This window comes from Sphaeramia orbicularis, chromosome 4, assembly GCF_902148855.1.
Source record: "Sphaeramia orbicularis chromosome 4, fSphaOr1.1, whole genome shotgun sequence".
NCBI classification, from domain to species: Eukaryota; Metazoa; Chordata; class Actinopteri; order Kurtiformes; family Apogonidae; genus Sphaeramia; species Sphaeramia orbicularis.
Window position 1 is genome coordinate 44,217,531 of NC_043960.1, and position 22,057 is coordinate 44,239,587.

Here is a 22,057-nt window from a genome sequence, read left to right on the forward strand (position 1 = left end):
TCTTACACTAGTTTGAAAAGGCACAATAAAAAAACACTGACATACATCATGTTCTTATATGAAATCCTTACATGTAGAGTAAAAGAGATGGTAGGAGAAAGCAGGGAATGAGGCTACATATTCTTAAGTTTAAAGTGGAATGAAGTTGAAATGCAAACCTGGTTCTCAAAGTCTGGCTGGACAGGGATCTGCAAACTGTCTGTGACGCCCTCGCCATTTTCTCTTACATAATAGACCAACAGACGACTTAGAGGTGCCATACTGTGGCTCACAGGGAAACGCAGATAAGACACACAGCTGTCCATCTCTGCCTGAGGTGAAGAGCCTGAAGCACATGGTAGACAAATGGAAGTATAAACCAAGGTGAATAATCCATATGCAGTCTATATGTAGGATACTTCTCATTAGATCAACTGAATATCTCTTGTGTTTTCACTCCTGAGGTGATCTGAAAGTCATTTATGTAGACAGTTTCAATTCCCTTATTACTGGAAGAATGAGGATTAAAAAATTGTTGGATAAATCTTTTACTCACACACCCTTTAACAAACAGAATACAACCTTAAAGGTGCATAGCATCATTGAATTAAAACTATAAATACTGTGATATAAAGGGCTCTCCTATATATCTAAGTAGTGAAGTACATTACTTTGTATATACATCTGTACGAAGTCTGAACACAGAACAGTCATTTCACTGAAAACATTTAGTGTTTGCTCAGTTTCCTTTACCTGACATTATCTCAGTGCATCCATCTCCGGCATCTTATGTAGAAAAGACTAAGACATGAGGGACTCAAGTATTTAAGCATAATGAAAAGCAGCCATAGCTCTCTATAAAGGTGACAGCGGGAAGGATGAGAGAAGAGAATAACTAAGCACCACTGCACTGTGGCCTAAGGAAAATGCTTTGCTACAAGTTTCTTTGTACACTATGGGCTGGATCTACTAAGATCCCAGTTTGCGCAATCTAGAATTTTGCATGTGGGGTGTGACCACGGTTTGCGGGTGATTTACAAAGATTGGTTGTGCAAATTACAACAGGGGCAAAGTCTTGGAGACCGCCCCATTTAAATGAGGGTTTTGCGTGCGCTACTGGAGACAAAACACTGCAGAAACTGGTCTGGGATACAGCAGCATTAATGGGAACAGTGTGCTGAATGATCCTGATGCATGGAAATGTAATGTTGGAGGAGTTTTGTCATAGAAGGTATGGCATGACTCATTCATTTTCATTTTAAAGGTGTGTGTGTGTGTGTGTGTGTGTGTGTGTGTGTGGGGGGGGGGGGGGTAGTTGGATTGAATGACTGTCAAACTCACATAATTTTGTCACACTGTAGCCTAATGTCAGTGCGTATTTTTAATCACAATCATCAGGAGTGGAAGAGAGTCCCATAAAGTGTGTGTGTGTGTGTGTGTGTGGGGGGGGGCATATGTCTCAATTATTACCTCCGCCAAGGAGGTTATGTTTTTGCCAGGGTTTGTTTGTTTGTTTGTTTGTTTGTCTGTCTGTTTGTCTGTCCGTTAGTGTGCAACATAACTCAAAAAGTTATGGGCAGATTTTGATGAAATTTTCAGGGTTTGTTGGAAATGGGATAAGGAAGAAATGATTAAATTTTGGTGGTGATCGGGGGTGGGGGGGCCCACGGGGGGGCCCATTTCCAACAAACCCTGAAAATTTCATCAAAATCTGTCCATAACTTTTTGAGTTACGTTGCACACTAACGGACAGACAAACAGACAGACAAACAAACAAACAAACCCTGGCAAAAACATAACCTCCTTGGCGTGGGGGGGGCCCACAGGGGGGGCCACTGATCAGCCTTGGCGGAGGTCTGCACTCTCCGAGTGCTTCTAGTTTGTTCTTCCGTCACTCTAAAAATGTTCACACACGGGTGAAAAATATGTTCTCTGCATCTCGTTTCATCATTTCATTGTCTCCTAACCACAGCCATGTGTGCGCAATTACGCATCCAACCTGTTTGCACCTCCTTTTGAGACGTGTTAAATATAGACGCAGTTTCTATGAGCAAAATTGCTTTCAGGTTTGATAAATCACTTTGCATGTGCTAAATTAATATATTTACATTTTCTCCTCCCACCACATGCACAACTGCGTGTAAACACCCCAAATTGCATATTCATTGTGCCAAACGTACTAACTGGATGCGGACGCGCTATTTTGCACCTTTGAAAGATGCAACCCTTAGTGCGCACTGTTAGTAAATCAGTTTGTACATTTTTTTGCGTGTGCAATGAGTTTGCACATGTTTTAATACACGCAAACCTTTAATAGATCCGGCCCTATTAATCTTATAAAATACTGTGGGCAAAGACCTTGTTGTAGCAGCAAGACATGTATCACTGTACTCACCAGAAGCAGGAGGCAGGTGTGTAGTGTGAATGTTTTTGTCGAAGGTGATTGTAGCCCTTTTTCCTCTGTGTAAAGCTGTGAGGTTGGCAAGCTGATGGCCTGAAAGAACAATGTTTCCCCTGGATGCAACCTCATAGTGCAGGGTGAAGTTGCAGGGACAAGTGGACTTGAGAGCCACCTCTGCCTCTTGGCCGACCTTTGTATACAGGAAGTAAGATGTAAACACCTTGTCATGAAAAGATATTAGGAACTATCATTCAACAGTTGTACGTATTAGAAATAAATTATGTTGTACAATAATGTTCAAATGAAAAAAAGGTTAGAATCATGTCAGTCATGTTCTAGGATTAGGATTATGTCCAACATGTATGTACTGAGCTTTATTTAAAAAGGAACATCCTCTAGTTTCTGAGCTATACTGGGACTGAAACACATTCATCTCTTTAAACATGACTCAAGTGTAACCCTAACTCTGATTTAGGTTGTCAGTAACTTGGCGGATATTCAGACATTAACCCCAAAGAAATTAGCACTTACCTTTAGAGGGGCACTGGGGCTCTGAATCTGAATGTGACACCTGCTGGGTGAGTACCAGCTGCTGATGGACAGATAGCTGGGCAGGTACTGGTCTCCTACTGCCTTGCCTTCAATGGATGTCACCTTTGTCTGTACCAGACACAACACAAAAATGACAAAAAATGGCCTATTGTAATCTTACAGCGCTGGCAACTTCGCTGCGCTTTGCTGTTTCTATGTAACATTGGCTCATCAAAATAAAAGTTTCAGTCCACCTAAAAGAGGAAACTGATACCATTACTTCCACTGACCTCTAGCCAGACATACTGAGCAGCAGTGGGGATGGACGGGATCTCAAATGTGGCCTGGCCATCCTTGGAGATCAGTTCACTGGTGTAGACATTGTCCTTTGGTGTTAGTTCGGCCTTAACCCGCACCTTTACTCCATCAGCCGGGCTCCCATCAGGGAACGTTACTTCAATCTAAAGGAAGAAGATTAACAGAAAAGAACATGGAAAATATAGCACATAAAAAAAGGTTAATGTTAATCAATGATAGTGGATTAACACATTTTTTTGTTTGTGTTTTACAAAATCCTCTCACCTTGCCTTTGTATGGCAGACCAGGCTTGAACTGTTTGCGTGTGTCCTTAGAGTACTTGATGTCAATGAGCTGTTTATGGACGGGTGTTGAATCATCAAATGTGGTTTGCCTGCTTCCATCAATGCTAGTCACAGAGGCCCAAATGCTCACGGTGCCCCTGAAGTGATCAGCAACGTCCAAAGGCATCATGTCCTTGACACACAGGCTGAAGTTGGCAGAGCCTTTGATCTGAGAAAAGGAGTAAAGCAATGAATCTGGCAAACTCCTTATAATCTAATCTAATAAAGATGAGAAACAGCAGTTTAACCCAGGATGGGAATGGAAGTGTTTGAAGAAGGAAATACAACTGTACTATCTTGTGCTGTTCTGTCTTCTATGGCCTATTATAACTTGAGCTCTTTTCCAGTAACTTAGTGCTGACCTGTTCTTTATTTATGGACTGTATATATTAGTTATGTAAAACTGAGGTAGGATAATATATGCTTGGTTTCTTCCTATTCCATTTCAGACATAAATTGACAGTGTTGTTGAGGAGTGTTGTGGAAATGTTCAACTGAAAACCCACACAAAGAGGAGGAGAGAAAGTTAGAGTTAAAATAATAAATGCATTTATTGAGAAGTCAATCACAGAGAAACTCTGTAAGTGAAGTCTGATTTAACAGGAGAAAAACTAAAGATTATATAGAACCAAATCCAACCCCCTCAAACCATGATGTCATCCCTTACGTACATCGTACCGCTCCATACTACTCCTTCTCTACTCCGTGAAGAGGTCATGATGACCTCTTGACCCTAACCTTGCTTGGATCCTATCTGGAGTTCAGGCGCCATCCTCTATCTACACATTCAGACATTTAGGTGTTTGGGTTTAACTCAAGGCAAGAACTCCGTTCCTGGGTCGGGGGTGTTACAGAGTGGTAAACATCACACATAAGCATATGCATGAAGAATGACTCAGCATTAAAAGAAGATGTACAACAATATAAAGTAAATATAAAAAGTAAAGAGAAGTAAATATAAAAAGTAAATTTTCCACCACAGGAGCCATAATGACATAGTTGTACATTGTGTGACTTTTTTTTTTGGTTGGCTTGTTGCCTTCAATATTCTGCAGTGTTCTGTTTAAATTTGTGGTTTCTCTTTGCCTTTTGTTCACCTTTATATTTTGTTCTCACTTATGTTCAAAATAAAGTTTATCATATTATATCATAATTAAGGCTGGAATAAGATAATACTAATGATCTCGTCAACAACACAGTCAACAAAAGTTCAACAACCGTCTTGTCTAGGAGTCAGTCAGTCTCTTTAAATTCATTCTGGGTTATACTACTTGGTATCAGGATTTCTGCTCTGACTATTTCATAAACTGACCTCCATAGTTTTAATGACCGGATGGCCCATCTCATGCCGGTAATAGCCCACTCCATTCACTGTCATATTCACAGTCAGCTTGCCTGTCACTGGCTTCCCAAAAGTATACCTGTAAAACATCAACATGTCATAACTTAAAATAAAAATGTGTAAACCCTTCAGATTCTTTCATACACTTCACAGCAAAGGGCAGAGTATCATGCAACAAGAAAAAAAAACATTGTGAATGTCATATAAAACATAGCTGCTAGAAGCATATTGAGCACCATATTTGGGCTTTTCATCTCTAATCTATCCTGAATTTGAGGTGACTTACTTTGCTCTCACAGTGGCCTGTTCACATGATTTCAAGTCACGAATGTAGCGTGGTGGATCAATCATCAATTCAAATTTTGGCATCACTGTTAGGGAGATGAGAGATTTACTTGTATCTTCAGTGCTAGTAACAACATATCGCTATCTGAAGTTTAAAAAAACAACACCAAGAAGGATGGTGTGACAAATTAAAGCCACTGACATACTGCTTGATTGAGTATTAAGCACGCAAATGCTGTATATACTGTATGTGCAGCTTCTTACCATATTTCTGCACTTCAAATGACTTGTTATAGGTGTGGCCCTGCACCTCAACAAAGATAAACCACTCTCCAAACACAGGCTGGTCAGACAGAGGGAAACTCATGTTCACAACCCCTGCAGGAGAGAGATTTAGACACTCACTTATTATAGGCAACGCCTGTGTGCCTAAGAGTGACGAACCCCAAACCAACATGTCCATCCATGAATTTCTGTTGTTTACACAAACCACATATGGTATACACATCTAGAAAATACAACCTATTATATAAATAGATCCAGTAAGAGTAGCTCACCGCAGCAGACAGATTTTAGACCTTTCCACTGGACCATCCTGGACCCTCTTGGATCCTGAAAGAGTTAAGATTTCCTATTATCATTACAGTAGATTTAAGATTGTTTCAACAGGTTTAACAGTCTTTGAACTGAACTTGAACCAAAAACCTACTGCATGTCTCACACCCATAATTTACAACTTTTCCACAGGTGATACACACATGGTAAGAAATCCTTGTGTTTGTAGGAGGTGATGTGGTTATGTTTCCTGTGTATCAGCAGGTCATTATTAGGACCCTACATGTCTGATGGAGAGGAGAGGAGAGGAGAGGAGAGGAGAGGAGAGGAGAGGAGAGGAGAGGAGAGAAGAGAAGAGAAGAGAAGAGAAGAGAAGAGAAGAGAAGAGAAGGAGAAGAGAAGAGAAGAGAAGAGAAGAGAAGAGAAGAGAAGAGAAGAGAAGAGAAGAGAAGAGGATTTCTTTCATGTTGTTTATCCTTGTACTGCACCCTGTTATCTAGGTGAGCTGCCCTAACTTCTGCTCTGTAATCTTTAACCAGGCTGGGGAAATAAAATTGCCACTGTCCTCTCCTGGACACGGCTCTGCCAACCATGGGTGGTCCCAGCTTCTTCCACTCACCAAAACATATGCTTCAACCTGAAACAAACAGACAAGTCAAAGGTGGTACATATTTCATAAAACACTTAAATCAGCAGGATATGCTTCTTTCTGGTGCTTCAGCCTGCTACATCTTTATCCAACAATCATCCATCTGTGAAAGTGAGTACTGCCCTTTACCAGCAGCAGACCTTTATAGCTACAACCATCAATAAACTGCCTGTCTGCAGAGTTGCACAGTATATTTGGAGCCATTGCTAACATTCCAACAGAAATGACTCTAGCTCGGCTTCTGTAAATAGGTAACTGTATATTTCGCCGCTCTCCTAGCTGACTAGATTTCTCCCTCTTAAGGCTCTCAATTACAGTACGAAAACTATGTGCACTGTGATAGTCTGCATTGGATAAAGCTGACTGTATCAGAAGAATAAAGTAAACAGAACAGTTGTTAATATCTGAAATGCAGAGCTATAGATGGAATTACAGATCTAAACACAAATACTAAAACATGTTTGGTTCTGTCATGTGTTGGAGGATCAGTTTTATTTATTAGCTTTGACTTAGTAACAACTTATTTTTGACCAAGATAATAAAATTGCCATTACCTTCTCATTTACTGGCCTCAGGTCAGGGGTGACTGTGTAAACATTGATGAACACTAAAGAAAAAGGAAACAAAAGAAAACTAGTGTTGTAATTTGCAGTGTCTTTGATCTTTTGTACATGAAAATAATCACACATATATTAATATTATACAATATATATCAGAGATTTATTAAATTAATTTCTGTCACATAATATTAATTTAAATATCTAATATTTATATTGTGTTTCTTTGACTTAAACCATTCTATGAGTTTCAATTCTCTGCATTACTGTGCAGTGTTTAACCAATTAACTACCAGGTGCATTATGAGGAACCTTTATGTTTGGGTTTGTAGACAGGCTTGTCAGTCTGGATGAAGACAGCTGTGCCCTTGCTCTCTAACGTGACAGTGGTGTAGTTGTGAAAGATGTAGCCTCCTTCTATGAGGTGACGGTTCCCCCACACCTTCAGATGGGCCTGGCCTCTCAGTCCAGAGGGAACCTGGTGGCATGTAAAGACACACACACACACACACACACACACATATATGCACACAGGAAAATGTAAGAGGGATCAGGTCCAGATAAGCCTCAAGTAAATTAGGCCAATGGGAAAAGGATCTTAGTAATAGCAACTTGTAGAGAATGTTAACCTCAAATCTGTCTTTCCCAACTTAGGGGTGGGACCCAAAAAGGGTTGCAGATCCTTTTTTTCATAATTGCAGAGTAAAATACACAACAATGCTGTGATATATGACTAGATTGTTTTCATTTTCAATTAATTTGGTGGTTAGTTACCAAATTCATTTATTTGATGTTTGGTCTGTAAAATGTCAGAAAATAGTGACAGACTGTCAATCAGAGGTGTTTCATGTGGTCCATAAATGAAAGATATACAGTTACTGTCATATAGGAGAAACCTGAAAATATTCAAATTAATCAAACTGTAACCCATGTCCATTTACTCTGTATTTTACTATTACTAATCATTGAGTGACAACCTAATTATCAGTTGCTCATGAATTCAGTAGGTGACAACTGATCAACTGCAGATCTACTATGTCTACTGTCTCATGTGAATTTATTTCCAACATAAAAATGGTGGAATAAATATGTATATTTTAATTTTATGCTACTTTATAAAAAAAAATACTGCACTGTGTAATATACTACTGTATTGTATTGCACAATTGGTTACTGTTTACAGAATACATAGAATCTAATCAAATACAATACTAGTCATCTACCCCACAGTACAAGAAGTGTACAAAATAATGAAATATTACATTTCTATATATAACTGGGTCTCGGGATGGTACAAAGTTTCTGTTTTGGGTCTTGAGCTAAAAAAGTTTGGGAGCCCCTGCTCTAGGTGTTTGTTGTCAGGGAGGACAATATAATGTCATTCAACTTGAGTAGTTATTTTTCATTTAGTTTCAGGAAGCTACAGTATGACCTGAAAACAATATTTTAAAAGCAGAGGAAGATGCATAGCTATAACATAGCATATTACACATGACTGCATTTCATGAGAATGAGGGTGGAGGTTACAGTGAGGGGAGCAAGTGGGAAAAGAGACAGACACACACACATAGAGAGAGAGAGAGGGAGAGAGAGAGAGAGAGAGAGAGAGAGAGAGAGAGAGAGAGAGAGAGAGAGAGAGAGAGGAAGAATCAAGTCGTGCATACTAGATTGATCTATTCCAGCCTTTGGGGGCGGCGGACCATACATGCACGTCAACAGCTGTTGCATATTATATTGAGGCTGTTACCTTATTCCCAATGAATGAGCAGAGACAGATGTTGCATTACAAATAATGTTAGTGTTGATTTGCATGTTGCCTCAGGAATGTGCACAAACAGACAAGGGGCTCTCACTACTGTGCAGCTGTCACCGCTAAAGAGTGCCATGCATTTTAAACATCTCTGGTAAGCAGCATACTTAAGAGACACTGTTGAGGAAACAAATGCAAACAAAGTGACACACTCACACAGTCAGACTCACCTTTAGTTTGATGGTGCCTTTATCTAAAATAAAAACAATGGCATCATTAAATTAGGGGTATTATCCACAAAGCATGTACTTCAAAATTCTTAGAAATCTATCTAATAGGGTATATAATATTTAGTATTCAGTAGCTATGGGAGCTATTAGACTGTGGCTGAGTTTGCCTTAGGGTGTTCGCCCTGGGTTAGCAGGAAATCCAGCTGCAGCCTGTCTGTATGCCACACTGAGGCAGAGCTAGCACTGTCTATTAATGGTATTGTCAAACAAATCACACACTGTATACACTAAGTGGCTGGTGGAACTGCCTGGGCTGATGCCACAAAGCCTCTGATCATAGATAATGTCCAAGAAAACTCCAGTTGGCCAGGACAGAGGTAGACCACACTGAAACAGTGCATGTTCTTCCAACTGAGGGTGTGTTTTTGTGCTGCACGCCTGTCTGTGTGATCTCAACATCCCTCTTAATAAATCACACGAAGGGGGTATCTTGTAGCTTGACTTGTTGGTGCAAGTTTTCTTTTTAAAAGTAAAGCATTGTGCCAGTGTAACACTAGCTACAGAGTTTGTTCTCACCAAGCACCGAGCCATGGCTGTGGGCGACCGCCTGCCCCTTTACCGACAGCTGCACCTGGACTCGTGTCTCTGCTTTCGAGTTGAACATGGTTATGCTTATGGACTCCTCAATACCTGCTCGAAACACAGAGGGAGCTGCAACCAAATAACCCCTAAAAGAAATAAGGTAAATAAAAAGGAAGGGGCACAGAGATGGAAAGGAGAAGGAGATAAAAGAGGAATGGGAATGGAGAACATGTGGGAATACACAGAGGAGAAAATGAGGAAGCAAATCGGAGGGAGTTTGGACCCCATTAAGGAGAAGTCAGGGAAAGAAGAGAGACAGAAAGATGGAGGTCAATATATGCACCATTTCAAAAAACATGTATTATATCCCTCCCACAACACCAGCCTGGGGCAAAAATGAGAAAAGAGCATTATAACGTCCTCCAGGTCACCAGAAGTCATCAAACATTTTACTGTAGAAAGCTACTTTATTGTAATTACAGTTCATTGATGTTGCATCTGTTAAAAGGTAAGAGTGTGACTTTTCATGAAATCAAGCAGTGAAACAACTTATCACCCCTCAAACCCTCACCTGTGGAGGCCACAAAAAACATTTAAGTCCTTGTTTGGAACACTTCTTGATTTGGCCTTTCGAAGCGTTTTAGTTAACAGGACACCGATCCACATATAAGGCAGGTGGCAGCAATTCTACTAATGCTTAATGTTACCTACTGTAAGATGGAAAAAAGAAGAAGAAGTCCTTTATGAAATGCTGTAGAAACATGGAATACTATGTGCAAGTTCCCCCTTTGATGATATGACTTATTGTAAGGTAGCACAGAAGTTCTCATTTTGTGTGATTATAAACTAACAAAAATATAATTATTAATATCATATTCCATTTCTGGAGTTAGATCCTGTTAAATCTGCCTAAAATACTACTACATATGTGCATACTGGATCTTCAAAGCTCTTTATCAGTAAATATAATGTCTTCTGGGTTGACTTTTATTTACTGTCAGGACACCAAGCTCAGTCTACCACTTTTAAGCTGAATATAAACACTGGTAAACCTCGAGCTGGCCATTGTCATCATGATTTCCTAGAGACTTGTACCCGACTTTGAATGATGGGATAAAACTGAGCAAGGGATAAAACTCACCAAGCTAATGCTATCCTACTGAAAACATTATCACCACCTACCCACATTACCATGTTAGGCACTATCAATACATTTTAGCTACTTAGTAAATGTTGACACATACAGTTGTGTTTGATAACAGTAACAGTCAACTTTGTGTAACATAAACACACTAATCAACATCAGCTAGCCTAATTAGCAGACTAGCACTATTTTCAGGGTTTGACTAATCCGAATGACAAATGGCATGGAATAACGAATGACCACTGGGGTTAGGGGTTAGGGGTTAGGGGTTAGGGGTTAGGGTTAGGGTTAGGGGTTAGGGTTAGGTCATTCATTATTCCATGCCATTTGTCATTCGGATTAGGAAGGCCCCTGTTTTCATTCCCATACCAATTCATGCTAACATTAGCTAACATAGCAAAGTTACACAAACAGGTGGGCTGTTATAATTAAATAAAAATAACTCCATGACAGAATACTGTGATTTTCTTGTTATGGTATGTCTTGTAATGTTTAAAACACAACTAGAGTAGAGGGCCCTGATAGGAAAATACCAGAAAGCTCTGAATGTCTGATTTAGCGTCCAAGCTAGCTGTCAATCAAAGCCTAATTGCCTTCACCTCTCACTCAGAGTGGTCAACGCCTTCATTACACACATCTCTAGGCCTGAATATAACTGAAACAGATAAATTATGTTAAAAAACAAAACAAAACAACTAAAAATACCTCCTGCACAGGCAGTCTGGCTTGTTAAGATACTGATAACGGTAACACTTACGGCTCTGTTCCATTTAGTTTTAAAGAGGCCAGCCCAGTGAACCAGCAATCATCATCACAAAGAATTACACTGATACATTTGAATGGGACGAAGCCATTTTTAATTATAATAATAATACGGATTACACCTGTGTACTTTTGCTTTCATGTCAATGTTTAATGTTTCAGTCAAACTCTCTCTGTTAGGTATAGACATGTGCTCGTACAAAGACAAACACATTTATTTCTGCTGTCAAGTTGGACAGTTTAACACTAGGGTTCATGAGGATCGACTTGGAGCGAGACTCAAGTGACCAACTGAGGTGCTGTAGTTTTTAACATTATACATACTGGTTTCAGATTTGAGTTCCAGAGGGTGCAACTTGCTTTTACTGTATCACTATGAATACCAAAGTGCAAATTTATACCACACATATTTACCTTATTGTATTTATTTAACAATATAAGGGTAAAAACATGACGACTAGCATTGATATGATGCACACAACAAAGCTACATCTGATAAAACTGATAATGGGTGCATCATATTTTCAATCGGTGTAAAAATGGTCAAGCATTGAGAATAATGAATGTACTGGTGGTACTAAGGCAGTGGGAGGCCCACCCAAATCAAATTCTACATTGACTTCCATAAAGGTTTGGGCAAATCCTGTTAATAAACTTAACCTTTAACAATCATTTCAAATTCCCACTTTTAACTGAAATACTTAACGTCACTACATAGATACGCACCTCTGATCAAAACACACATCCAATGAGGGGCATTCCACATGAATTTATGTGGCGGGATCAGGTTTAACTGTGGACACAGTACCTGTTGGCCGATGAGCTTTGTGCTCTAATGTTTTCTTTGGGTGGTCTGGCACCTCTGACAGAACCTTGGCGTCTGTTTTGAAAAGTAACGACTGAGATTCCACACAGTCACTCTGACATTTAATTGAGGGAAAAAGGTTGTCACTGAGGTCACAGAGCAAAGGTCATTCTTTGATGCTTATAAACAGTCAGGGGAAAAAACCCAAGTTAAGTTTTATTTGGATGACAGATTATGCCACCTGGTAGGAAAAAACTATAGCTCTCAGGTAACGAAGAGAGAATAATAGCAGCTCTTGTCAGCATGCTTCTCTGTGACCAAATGGGTCAGTGTGGAGAGTCTGTAATGGGTGTGTCTCCCACTGGGGGGTCGCCTTGCAAAATGCAACCTAGCAAAATAAATAAAAACCTCTCCCAAATGTCATGTTGTTTTGACTGTCACGCAGTTATGTGTTTTAAGCAAGCTTGTATTTTGTACAAAGCAAACCAAGTCCAACATGTGTCAGAATGTGTACAGGCAGTAATGGAAGAATGAAAATCACTTGGTTTGACCAGTTCAGCCCTGTTCCAGTGTTTTTAAGCCAGATTGGCCTGTTCAGAAAACATAAATGAAGATCACACAAATTAGGAGTGAGCAAAGCTTTGAGCTTTGAACACAAACCCAATTGCATGCTTGAGAGAAGGATCAGGTGGTTGGCATTACAGCACTACAGCATTACAGCCAGAGGCAACTTGCAGTTCCTGAGAGAGAAAGTCATGAGAAAATCCCCTGAAAAATAAGGCTTCGGGAAAAGGAAGATAATACGAGGAAATTGACTGTGTGCGTTTGATCTACAGTGAGTTTAACCAGCCCTTGGATGAGCCTGGATCAGGTGGTGGAGACCATACTCATATCAGTCACATGACTTGATGTACTCAAGTTCTCATTGTTTTGCCTAACTTCAGTCCTCAGCTGAGAGTTGTTCAGTGCCTTAGAAGGATTTGTGCTCCCACTGGCATATTATTCTTAGTCTTTTTGTTTTTCTTCCTGCAGATTTTGCCTTCGGATGTTTTTTTAATGCTTTGTAACATGTTGATCTTTAATCATTTTTGTTTATACACTGCATACTATCTGTACCTCTAGACCACTCTGAGGCAAAGATAACAACACTTCGCTATGAATACAACTCTCAAGGTCAGCATTAAGTCCTGACAGGAGCCTGACTGATGACATCAAAGAATCTGAAGTTAATGTAATTTTCCCTCTTTGGCCCCATGGTCTGAACAATTAAACTGAGCTTTTAGTAACAATCATTTCAATGGGCAGCAGGAAAAGTGCATACATAAAAAAAGCATGTGTTTAGGGTTTGCTTTTAATTGTTTTACATGTTTCTATAACATTTCACAACTCAACACTGACTGACAACTCTGGGTAACATCAGCTGCAAAGTATAGTAAAAATAATAGCTATTGTAATTTTTTGTCTTGGTATAAAAAAAACTGGAAACTGATGATACAGTGAATATGACAAATTAATGAATGATGCGTTTGTTGCAGATAGAATGACCCCATGCAGGTCACATAAATGGGATTATTGGCTTTGTTCACTCAGTTTATTCAACAGATGTAACTGTGCGGGTTAATAAAACATTTCACCAAACTGTAAGAGCTAGAACTGCTCAGGACTTTAAAGACATCACATGCAACATAGGCTACTTACTGTCTTTCCTGTGCAGAACTTCTGCTCGCGTTGCAGATGAACAATGTCCATAAAACAGTCAAAGAAGACAACCGCAACATGTTGGCCTCAGTCACCAAGATTGTGCTGGATATCTGCTCTCGCTCCTGTGAGAGAGGTTGGACCTTAGAGCTGTGATGAAAGGCTTAAATGAAATATTTAGTCTGTTATCTACACTCCTATCAGTCTGGCCATTGAGGTTTGGCTGGAGGGAGCACTGTGCATAGCTTCGTCCGGAACCGAAGATCAACTTTTTGCAATCATCCCACTTCGGCAAAATCCAGTTCCAAGTAAATCGTGTTTTTTTTTTTTTCTTTTTTTTTTTCTTTTAGAGCCCACAGTACACGGACAGTCCTCTCCCATGTGCCTTCACCCGCCCCGGTTCCGTTTTCTCATATTTCAGCATTACAAATTGTAAGCGTCCTCCCACTTCAGTGCGTAGAAATGCCACTGTAAAGAAATGTTTGACATGTAAAATCTCTGCAGCCCGTCCGCTCCCTGCTCTCTCTCTCTCTCTCTCTCTCTCTCTCAAGTCTTTTTCCGCTCGTCGGGAGGCGATCAGCTTCAGTGTGCGCTTCATTCACTCCTGCAGCCCCCTCTCACTTCTCTGCTGAGCAAAGCATGACTAAAATCACAGACAACTGCACCGACTCACGGATAGACCACCTGGACCTGGACAGTCCACATACCCACGGCTCGGTTCACATTGAACACATAGTCCAGCTACAAGTGGTGATCTGTGCTCTGTGGGGGATCCACAGGAGAAGCACCCTGAAAAACAAAACAGAACATTTTCAAACTTTATTCTCAGACTTTGTGCAGCAGTATCTCAAATACAGTCACATTTCTTTTCCTCTTTGCTGGAGTACACTTCTTCTCAGTGTACGGATCTCTGCTGCTCTCAAGTGGTGAACCGGCGTACACACAACACAACAACCCCCAAGGTGTGTAAATCAAAGACCGAGACTTTTCTTATTCAGTAAAAAAAAAAAAAAATTATTGAAACCAGGGCCAGATTAACACGTCATTGTACCCTGGGCAACAATATTCAAGGGCCCCATCATCACAACCCCAGAATCCCTATAATCTGGCAAAATACAGAATAAATTCCAGGAATATATGTAAATATACCCCATACTTCAATATCTAACTATCATCAAATGCATTTTGATGTACAAATGTGTAAATGCTCGTAGAACTATAAGTGCACCACTATAGCCTCTTGTCAAGGCCACTCACTTGCATATGATGATATGAAAACAAAACACATTAGCATCAGTATAATCTAAAATTGATCCGCTACATTAGAAAGAGAGGGAAGTGTCCTCCATTTTCACAAAAAATAAATAAGAAACCATTTCCAAAGTATCCAGTATTTATTTAAGAACACTTTTTGCGGACAGTTTCATTTATAAGCAAAAGATAACCAGACATTTTTGTTATGCCCGAGCTACCCAGGGCCCTTCAGAGGTCGCGGGCCCCCGGGCAATTGCCCAGTTGCCCATATGGTTAATCCGGGCTTGATTGAAACAGTTAAATACAACAGAATGAACACTGCTGCACATCAAACTCCAAACTCTTTAATAAAAACATTCAGGTGCCCACACAGAACAACTAAAACAGGTTTAACATCCTGTCTGTGCAGGCCATTTGTGGCAAAAAGGGGATCCTGTCAGTAAATGGGTTGTAACTTCTGAAGACAAACATTACCTGTATCTGTCAGAATTTTGCAACCTCGTGTTATCTTCAGGTTTTCCTCTTGCTCACAGTTAAGAGTTACTTTTATTTTTCAACTATGAAGAGAAAACCTGATACAAACAACCAACTGTTTTATTGTGGTTTTATTATGTGACTGTTGTAGGGATATGACTCATTTTTCAAGGACTCGCTCAAAAATACACAATATGGCATCAATATAATATTAAGTAATTCAGGCACCTAGTCCATGTCAAAACATAAATTTACAGCATTTTGTGGCACATGCGTAGTCCAAAGTAGGACTGGAATTAATGACTATTTCAGTGGTCGACTAGTCATCGACTACTGTAATGACCAGTTGACTAATGGCTCTTTCTAAATGACTTAAATGTATTAAATCAACTGCCATAGAATCTGTATTTTTACTGACTCTTCCAATGTCAAAATAGCTCTTTTTATAGGTCTAGTTTATTATATAAAGATATATTACTGGTTTTCTTAAATGCTTCAGTTCTAATGTTGTTGTCTGTGGAGGCAATTTTGGATCAATTTTCTACAGGAAAAGGCCTTTATGTAAAGACTTAAACTCTTAGTGTCACATAAATGTGGTGGAATAAAAATATTTAAGTATAAAGTAGCATCAAGTGGGTCAAGTCCAAGTACTTAATTGTACAAGTATGTGTTTTACCTTATTCTTACCAATGGGCAACTCAATAAAAAAGGTTCCATGACCCATTTTAGCTCCTGGCCCTGATTATGGGGAAGGCAACCTTAACAGTTTTCATCTCATAGGGTCTAAAGCAACTCGTTACCTAGACACACTGAAGGTGGACAGTATAGGCGGATCACACCCAAAAAGATCCACTAAGGTTGGAACATTTAGTATGTGGAGAAATGGGCAAACAACATATTCAATGGCGCCAAGATGAGGCCAGATAACATTGTACACGTACAGGAAGTATTGTAAGCACAAGTGAAGTTTTGTAAACCAAAAATATATAATTCTTTTTAAAAATGCACCTACAAAACTTATTTTGCTCCTACAAACCCGTTTTTTGCTTTTACAAAAACACTTTCTGCGTTTACAAAACATTGTCTGCATTTACAAAACTTTTCTGCAGTTACAAAACACTTTTCTGCAGTTACAAAACACTTTTCTGCAGTTACAAAACACTTTTCTGCGGTTACAAAACTTTTCTGTGTTTACAAAACATTCTGGCCTCTTGTGGGGGAGTGGTTAGATGAGAGGTGTGTCCAGACCTGGTCTAGACAGGAAGCAGTATTAGTGGGGATGGACAGACATCACCTCATTCGTAACAATAGAGCGGCTGCGATGTACCACCGTAATGTGTAACTCAGAACAAAACCGTGCTCTAAGCTCCGAGTCCTGGCTCACACACAGCAGTGCCGTGTAACTTAAACGAACCTCGGATCCAGGTCCAAGTAAGGCTCTCCATCATGTGTACGGTGCTGCCGGCTCAGAGCCCCAAGCCGATGGAGAGCCTTACTCAGAACCGGCTGTGAGCCAGGGCTTGGAACTTGGAGCACGGCTTCGTTCCGAGTTCTGTAAACAATACTGGTTCTGTTTACAGATCTCTGAACTGGTTTCAAGAACAGAACCAACTTCACTCTCAACTTCATATTAATAAATGGTGTTACTTACAGTGAAATAGACATATTACGATGGTCTTTTGCAATCGCTCCATTGTAGTGAATGAGGCGATGTCTGTCCATCACCACTAATACTGCTTCCTGTCTAGACCAGGTCTGGACACGCCTCTCATCTAACTACTCTCCCACAAGAAGCCAGAATGTTTTGTAGCCACAGAAAAGTTTTGTAACCACAGAACAGTGTTTTGGAACTGCAGAAAAGTTTTGTAAATGTAGACAAAGTTTTGTAAATGCAAAAAGCATTTTGTAAAAGCAAAAAACAGGTTTGTAGGAGCAAAAGGAGTTTTGCAGGTACATTTCACTTGCGCTTACAATACTTCACATACATGCACAATGTTATCTGGCCTCATCTTGATGCCATACATTTCCCTCTGAAAATCAATAAAACAATTGATTATTTATCACTCCTCTCCTGAATATTAAGTGGAACCATGAATAATACTCCTAACAGTGAGGTCTTTCTGTTTTTCCTCCACTATGTTGTGATACTGTAAACATTGCAGTTTTCCTTGTTCGGGGTCAGTGAATGCAGTCTTGGTGAACACCACGTGGTTGTCCTTAATCTCAACTCCATAAGTCTGGCAGAGTTGGGTTGTGAGTGACCAGTCCAAAGCCAAGACCTGGCACAGTTTGTCCAGTGGAAATCGACAGTTGCGGCTGCTGAATCCATGGCTGTATATTAGTAGCAGGTCCTTGCGACATGTCACCAGGTGTCGGTGGAGAGCACAACTTTGGAGGAAGTTAAGCTTCTGGGCCAATCGCAGAAGGCGAACAGGATTACGTTCAAGAAAAGCCTGATTGACTGACAGAGCGAGACTAATGGCAGGACTGCTACGGAGTTCCTCTGGAAGCTCCATGATGTGCTGCATGGCACGAGGTGAACCTAGAAGAGGAAAGGAAACAAAACTTAACCAATCTCCACAAAACACACTGTCCTGCTGAGATTTAATGAGAAGAGGGTATAATAATTGGGATAAGAGGATGTATGTTTGAAAGCCTACTGGAAAATGGACAGAATGTGTATGCATCTAAGTGGTGAGGGTTGAGTACATCTCTGAAAAACTGAAGAAACACAATATTTTCTTAATTAATTGGGACACTTTGAGTGTTGTTACATTTAAGCCAATGGATTGTTGTGAGAATGCTACTCTAATATGCCACATAGTTTACATATCATTAAACTATCATTAAACAAAATTACCTAAGTCATATTTTTGGCCAAATTGTGATATCTGCGTAACTTTACTCTCCCAACACCACTGCATCATTTTGCATCATTGGCTATGCTCTGAAAAAAAAATGTCTTAGGCAGTTATGCTATGAGGCTATTGATATGCTGCTGGCTGCCAGTTTAGATATTACTACACATTTTAGTTACTAACGGAATTTTGGTAGATATCAGAATGGAGGAATTATTTCCATCACTAGAAAAAGGAGTTTTTTTTGCGTGCATCAAATACTGGTTTATTGCAAGTTTTCTACTTATTTGTTGATTTTTGGTGTAAAAGAATCCAAGTAGAGGAAATTGTTGTATTTTTGTTAACAAGCCGCTTATACATATAAACAGTATTTTACCATTTACATGCTTTAGCATAGGGTTTTTAGTGTATACTCCTGAACCCCCTTTACTGACAACTGCAGCTTTTTCAGAAATTTGAATGGCATGATGTCCCTTTTGTGAACAGTTATCATTGTCCAGGTCACAAAGCACTACAGATATTGTTTTGAAGTCTGTACGTTTGAGCTTTCAGCAAAAACTCTAGAAGTTTTCTAAGAAACAGCTAAATGGCATAATACTTTTTGCCTCATTAATAATGCGTTATCAATGCCTTTATGAAATTGCACATTTTTTTTAGCAATACCTCAAACATACAAAAAGTGTAACACTTCAAAAACTCTTAAGTTATGTAATTAATCAAAATTAATCACTAACCTAAGTTGTACAGTAGACCAAGTGCCTGGAACTCATCTTGGTTGGTGTGAGGTCCTGTTCCACTGGCGTAACAGTCCAACAGCCAGCTCAGATTTTCCTGGAGGTGTGTCTCATTGATTTTTGGATCATACAGGCGCAGAGGCTCACCACAAAGACGATAAGAAGCATATATGAGGAAACGGACCATCCTCTCCAGAATCGCTACACATTCGGTTCCAGACACCCGCTGAATGATCATGTCCTGCTTCACACCACGCAGCCGATCGAAGACAAAGCTGTAAACCTATGAGACATGACAGAACTTTATTATATTGAGTATTGTTTGAAAATGTGACACTTGGAATTTCAATGTAGTCATTTTACAAGAACTGATGTTTCACTCGGAAAACTCACACTGTTTTCTGTAAGTGTTTATGGCCTCTGAAAATCTGGCATTGTCTGTGAAACCACAGTGTTTAACATTAAACAGAAAAAATAGACTGGATAACTTGTGCTATGTACTCACCGAATTCTAAAGGAAAATAATTACAATGTGGGATCACAATATGCAGTGTTATTGAATTTATCCCTTTTTAGTACTTAAAAAAAATGAGTTTTTCCTTCTGAAGGAGGCTGCTAAGAAGCTTTTTCATCCAAGTCTACAGTTTGTGCTGCAAGTAAATGTCACCTGTGTTTAATGGTCTTTGAGGGAAATATGTTGTGGACAAATTTACAGATTTCAACTGCAATTAAGTGTCTAAAGAATGCTGTGTAAAAAAAATAAAAATACTAGCCTCAGACCAAGGTTGCAGTGCTGGAGCTGCAGCAATATCATCAATAAGGTAACACACAGTTTTCAGCAACACAGCAGGAGGACGGAGGTCAGAGGGGTTTGTTGAGTCTTTGCCTGCTGCTGGTCTGGAGTACTCCTTGACAATACGAGAGGGGTCTGCTCTGGGCTTACGATGTCCTTCTGTGCCTGCCAACATCTCGAAGTGGTGCAGCCGGTTCTGTGACTCCCGCTCCTGCATTTCTCGAGCAGGGCACATGGTTTGGCAGGTTCCCTTCTGCACAGTTTCCTGTGCCTCCTTCACTAGTGCACTCCCTTGGTCTTGCCATTGGTTTTGATTCTTCCATCTCCTTTCTCCTGCTGGATCACCTTGCCTTTGAGTATGAGAGCTGTGGAGGATTTATAGGTAGGTTATTATTTGAATAAATAACTTGCTAAAACATTAGATACATTAAGTTTATCCGAGAACTTCTACTTGAAGACATTTTTAAAATATCACATCTATTTTAATAAATACCAAGGTGAAAAAGAATCCAAGTTTAGGAAATTGTTGTGTTTTTCTTAACAAGCTGCTTATACATATAAACAGTATTTTGCCATTTTCATGCTTTAGTGTAGGGTTTTCAGTGTATACTCCTTGAACCCCCTTTACTGACAACTGCAGCTTTCTGGAAAATTTGAATGGCATGATGTCCCTTTTGTGAACAGTTATCATTGTCCAGGTCACAAAGCACAGCAGATATGTGATATATATCTGTATGTTTGGGCTTTCAGCAGAAATTCTAGAAGTTTTTTAGGAAATAGGTGAATGACATAATACTTTTTGGCTCAGTAACAATGCGTTAACAATACCATTATGAAATTGCACTTTTTTTCTTTCTTTTTTTTTTTTTTTAGCAATACCTTACTTAAACATTAGACACATTAAGTTTATCCAAAAACTTCTGCTTGAAGACATTTTGAAACCATCACATCTGTCTTAATAAATATCAAATACCGTACCTCACTTCTTAGAGGCACGGTATTTAGTTTGCTTATTTCACGTATAATGCATAACTTCTTATCATTTCTTCATATTATTTTTTTTTCGCTTATAGCAGATTGTAAAAAATACTAGGTCTAGTCCAGTTTTACGTCAAAGTAACTAAGACATGAAATGAATGCACTGTTTTATCTAGTTAACTTTATGACAATCTTATTCAATACTTTGTCACCATGAAACACTAACTTGTATCCACAACGTAGTTAACTGTTGTAATAACAAGCAGTCGTCTGAAAATGACCAGGTTGTTAATAAATATGCTTCCGTTAGCGTGGTACAACAGCCCTTAGCCATTAGCAAGAAACTACAATTAGCCAGCTGACTTAGAGACCGCGCATGTCTTCAAACTACACAAACATTGCTCAGATAAGTTGTAAATGTACAATAAAAGCATCTACTGTAATTGCCAACATACTGACATGTTTAATATAATTAAACTACACTGATACTCACGTACGACGAGGTCCTTTCCTTCGGTTCATTGGTTCTTTAAAACAGACCGGTAGTTATGTTCCGCTAACAACCAATCAGAGCCAATGTTTTTGTTGTAACATTACGTCACATCCGAGAGGTATTCCACAAAGCGGGTTATGTGAAAACTAATGAGGGAAACTGAGGATTTTCTATTAGTGGTAGGACAAAATAAACTCGACTTCCTCCTACTCCATTGTTGTTAAACTTCAACGTGTTGTTAAAGAGCCACAATGAAATAGCTGTGACTTTTTTTCCTTTTTTTATTTTGGTTATTTTCTTCAATATTTTGAAGTGTTCTAATTTGTAATTTCTTTTTGTTCACCTTTAAATTTTATTCCAACGTATGCTCGAAGTAAAGTTTATTATTATCATCATTTCAATCTTACACTCTATATTAAATCTTAAACTATAAAATAATGTTAGAGACATTCTGCTGCAAACTCAGACTGAGATCAGCAATAAGTGTCATTTTGCAGGGCTTCCAAATATAATTGGGTGTGTAGATGGAACACACATTCCTATTACTGCTCCTGCACAAAAT

The 22,057-nt window shown here is 39.4% G+C and overlaps 2 protein-coding genes across 2 annotated transcripts in view; both read right to left on the bottom strand.

Annotated features, from left to right (window-relative positions):
* cpamd8 (C3 and PZP like alpha-2-macroglobulin domain containing 8) overlaps window positions 1-14,584 on the bottom strand; it is a 52,490-nt gene extending 37,906 nt beyond the window's left edge. Inside the window, exons 1-15 of the mRNA XM_030132931.1 lie at window positions 13,912-14,584; window positions 9,497-9,648; window positions 8,921-8,943; window positions 7,253-7,418; window positions 6,938-6,990; window positions 6,354-6,371; window positions 5,737-5,791; window positions 5,444-5,557; window positions 5,181-5,265; window positions 4,865-4,973; window positions 3,494-3,721; window positions 3,202-3,372; window positions 2,912-3,040; window positions 2,375-2,570; window positions 159-325 (exon numbers count right to left, since the gene is read on the bottom strand). Of these exons, the coding sequence (XP_029988791.1) occupies window positions 159-325; window positions 2,375-2,570; window positions 2,912-3,040; window positions 3,202-3,372; window positions 3,494-3,721; window positions 4,865-4,973; window positions 5,181-5,265; window positions 5,444-5,557; window positions 5,737-5,791; window positions 6,354-6,371; window positions 6,938-6,990; window positions 7,253-7,418; window positions 8,921-8,943; window positions 9,497-9,648; window positions 13,912-13,991 (1,746 nt within the window). The 5' untranslated portion in view covers window positions 13,992-14,584. The remainder of the gene's footprint in view (window positions 1-158; window positions 326-2,374; window positions 2,571-2,911; window positions 3,041-3,201; window positions 3,373-3,493; window positions 3,722-4,864; window positions 4,974-5,180; window positions 5,266-5,443; window positions 5,558-5,736; window positions 5,792-6,353; window positions 6,372-6,937; window positions 6,991-7,252; window positions 7,419-8,920; window positions 8,944-9,496; window positions 9,649-13,911) is intronic.
* Window positions 14,585-15,752: 1,168 nt separating this feature from the next.
* Window positions 15,753-21,542, bottom strand: sac3d1 (SAC3 domain containing 1). Its single transcript, XM_030133102.1, has 4 exons — window positions 21,496-21,542; window positions 20,005-20,389; window positions 19,232-19,514; window positions 15,753-18,181 (listed from the first exon to the last, which is right to left on the bottom strand). The coding sequence occupies exons 1-4, from the start codon at window positions 21,522-21,524 to the stop codon at window positions 17,718-17,720; spliced, it is 1,161 nt and encodes a 386-aa protein (XP_029988962.1). The 5' UTR covers window positions 21,525-21,542; the 3' UTR covers window positions 15,753-17,717.
* Between the last annotated feature and the right edge of the window lie 515 nt (window positions 21,543-22,057).